Source organism: Colobus angolensis, unplaced genomic scaffold (genome assembly GCF_000951035.1).
Source record: "Colobus angolensis palliatus isolate OR3802 unplaced genomic scaffold, Cang.pa_1.0 Scaffold132, whole genome shotgun sequence".
In the NCBI taxonomy this organism is placed as follows: Eukaryota; Metazoa; Chordata; class Mammalia; order Primates; family Cercopithecidae; genus Colobus; species Colobus angolensis.
The window spans coordinates 113,290-115,642 of NW_012114400.1; the positions used below are offsets into that span (position 1 = coordinate 113,290).

Genomic DNA, 2,353 nt, shown 5'->3' on the forward strand with positions numbered 1-2,353 from the left:
TATCTAATGTAATAATGAAATTCTAACCCTTGTTGCATTTCTTCTATTCCTGTGAATGTACTGAACATTCAGTTTAAATAAATAATAAAATTTATTGCAAATGAAAATAATTAAAATATATCCATTGTTATATTTGTTTACTATACAAACATTACATGAGTAGTATACAATTAAAATGATAACAAATAAGAACGCATATAAATGCTAGTAGGAAGGGCTCAAGCAGAAAAACAAAGAAAGGCAGAGGGAATGAGAAGGCTAGAAGCAGAGGAATGCCAGGAGAAACAGAGACATGTGGGAGTGAAGGCCTGGGAGCTGAGAGGTGAGTGGTGGCCCACGCAACCTTGCCAAGGATCCCATATCCAGGCCAAGGCAGGAGGCTACAGTCCCTGCTGGCATAGCTGTGCCCAGACTAGCTGCCAATCTCTTCCCCCAGACAATGTACATTTTGTGTCCATCAGCCCTCAGAATGTGTGGTGCTGTTCACTCAGCCCCTCAGCAGGCCCCTGAGAGGAGGTGGGGCCACTGTCCTCCCTCCAGCCAGAGGCGGGGAGTCCTGGCATGCTCTGCCTTGGAGCCTGAGATTGACTTGTCAAGCTATGTGAGAACACTTCAGTCACTTCTCTGTCTTCCTGTCAGGAGGGTGTGGCTGAGGCTTGTTTACCTGCTGTTGGAGTGTGGAAGGCACTGGTTCTTTAAGGGACCTGGGGAGTCAGCCATTTGTCCACACATCCACACTTTGCAAAGACTGGCAGTAAATGGTAAAAATAATAACTAACTCTTATACAGTGGTGTGAAGTTCCACAGGACATTAATAGTTTGGCATCTCACTTAATTTTCATGATATTTAGAAACTCAGGAAGCTGAAAGTCAGATGTCCACACAGACTACATAGCTTGCTTAAGATTGAAAGTCCAGAGAGAGGCAGAGGCTAGGATTTGATCCTAGATCTTCCCTTCCAAACTCCATACCCTTCCCACCTTACCACGACCAATCCAAAAAATAATTATTGAGGATGCTTACCTCCATACTACGGTATTTGAGTGAGAAAACATAACGAAAAAGATGCGAGACATCCCACACCATGCCCCCAGCAGATATCACTAATCAGTCACAGTACAATTTCCTCTTGCCAGCCTCGGCATCCTTAAAAGAGTCTCCTTTATAATTGATCAGAATTGTCACTTGGGGTAAAAGCTATATTTTTAAATGCCTCCCTTAAATCTCTTGAACAGGCAAAGTCAACACACATGAAAGTCTTGGAAAGCAAGAACAGGTGCAATAATCAGGAAAGCAATAATCAGGTGTAAAGTGCTGAGATACATAGAGATTCTGTGCCCAGAAGGAGTTCTGTGTAGAACAAAGTACGACTAGGGCAGCCTTCACAAAGGTGTTAAAGACACTTGTAGAATGATTTTCATTTAGAAGATGGAGAAAGACGCAACCCTGGCTGCCCCTCAGAACCACCTGGAAAGCTTTTAAAACTGGCTGCCTGGGGCCCCTCCCAGACCAGTTAAATCAGGCTGTCTAGGGGTGGAGCTTGGGCAACTTTTGTTCTTTTCAATCTCCCCAGAGGTTAGGTTTCTGAAATGCAATGAGGTTGAGAATCATAATAACAAATGCACAGAGGAGGCCCGGAAAGAGGCACCTCCACTCACCTTCTCTGCTTCAGTCATGTTTTTCAGGATAGTGTGCATGCAGCCAATGTTGAAGCAAATCCGGGAGTGGGGGTCCTGGACGGCACTGAAGGCGTCCAGGGCTCCCTTCCAGTCCTTCTTGTCAGCTGCCAGCACCCCTTCATTCCAGAGGCTGATGGCCTCCGCCAGGGACATGATCAGGTAGAAACCAGGAGGCCAAGAGAGCTGCCAGGAGACAGGGAGAAGACAGGTTGGGGCGTCTCCCCCAGCAGGGCTGCCGTAGTGGCACCCAAGGTGTTCACTTTCCGGGCCAGATGAGCAGAATGGGGCCCAGCCTCCCTTAAGATAACTTCTCAGTGTTGTAAATGCATCAGGAAATGTCCCCACCTTTTGACAACTGACTCATAACCCTACCATGAGAGAGAAAAGGAAAGTAGCAGAGAGAGAGAGGGCGAATGGGGGTGGAGTGTGGAGGAGAGAGGAAGTACATCAGATGCTGCCTGAAGGATCAGTTCCCCAAAATGCTTCTGCTCTGTCACCCAGCTCCTCCTCTCTCTCCCACTCCTGTTCTGTGGTAGCTTCTGGCCAAAGCTCTGCTTCTAGAGCCAGGGCAACCTTGGCAGGTGGAGGAACCCCCCTGACACCCCTGGTGATAGTGACAGGAGGCAGCCAAATGCCTAGGCAGATAGGGGCAGGTCGCTGCTGAAACCCCACCT

The 2,353-nt window shown here is 47.6% G+C and overlaps 1 protein-coding gene across 1 annotated transcript in view; it reads right to left on the reverse strand.

Moving 5' to 3' along the window:
- Positions 1–2,097, reverse strand: part of NCF2 (neutrophil cytosolic factor 2) — a 36,511-nt gene extending 34,414 nt beyond the window's left edge. Inside the window, exon 1 of the mRNA XM_011934211.1 lies at positions 1,659–2,097. Coding sequence (XP_011789601.1) covers positions 1,659–1,832 — 174 coding nt within the window. The 5' untranslated portion in view covers positions 1,833–2,097. The remainder of the gene's footprint in view (positions 1–1,658) is intronic.
- Positions 2,098–2,353: the final 256 nt, after the last annotated feature.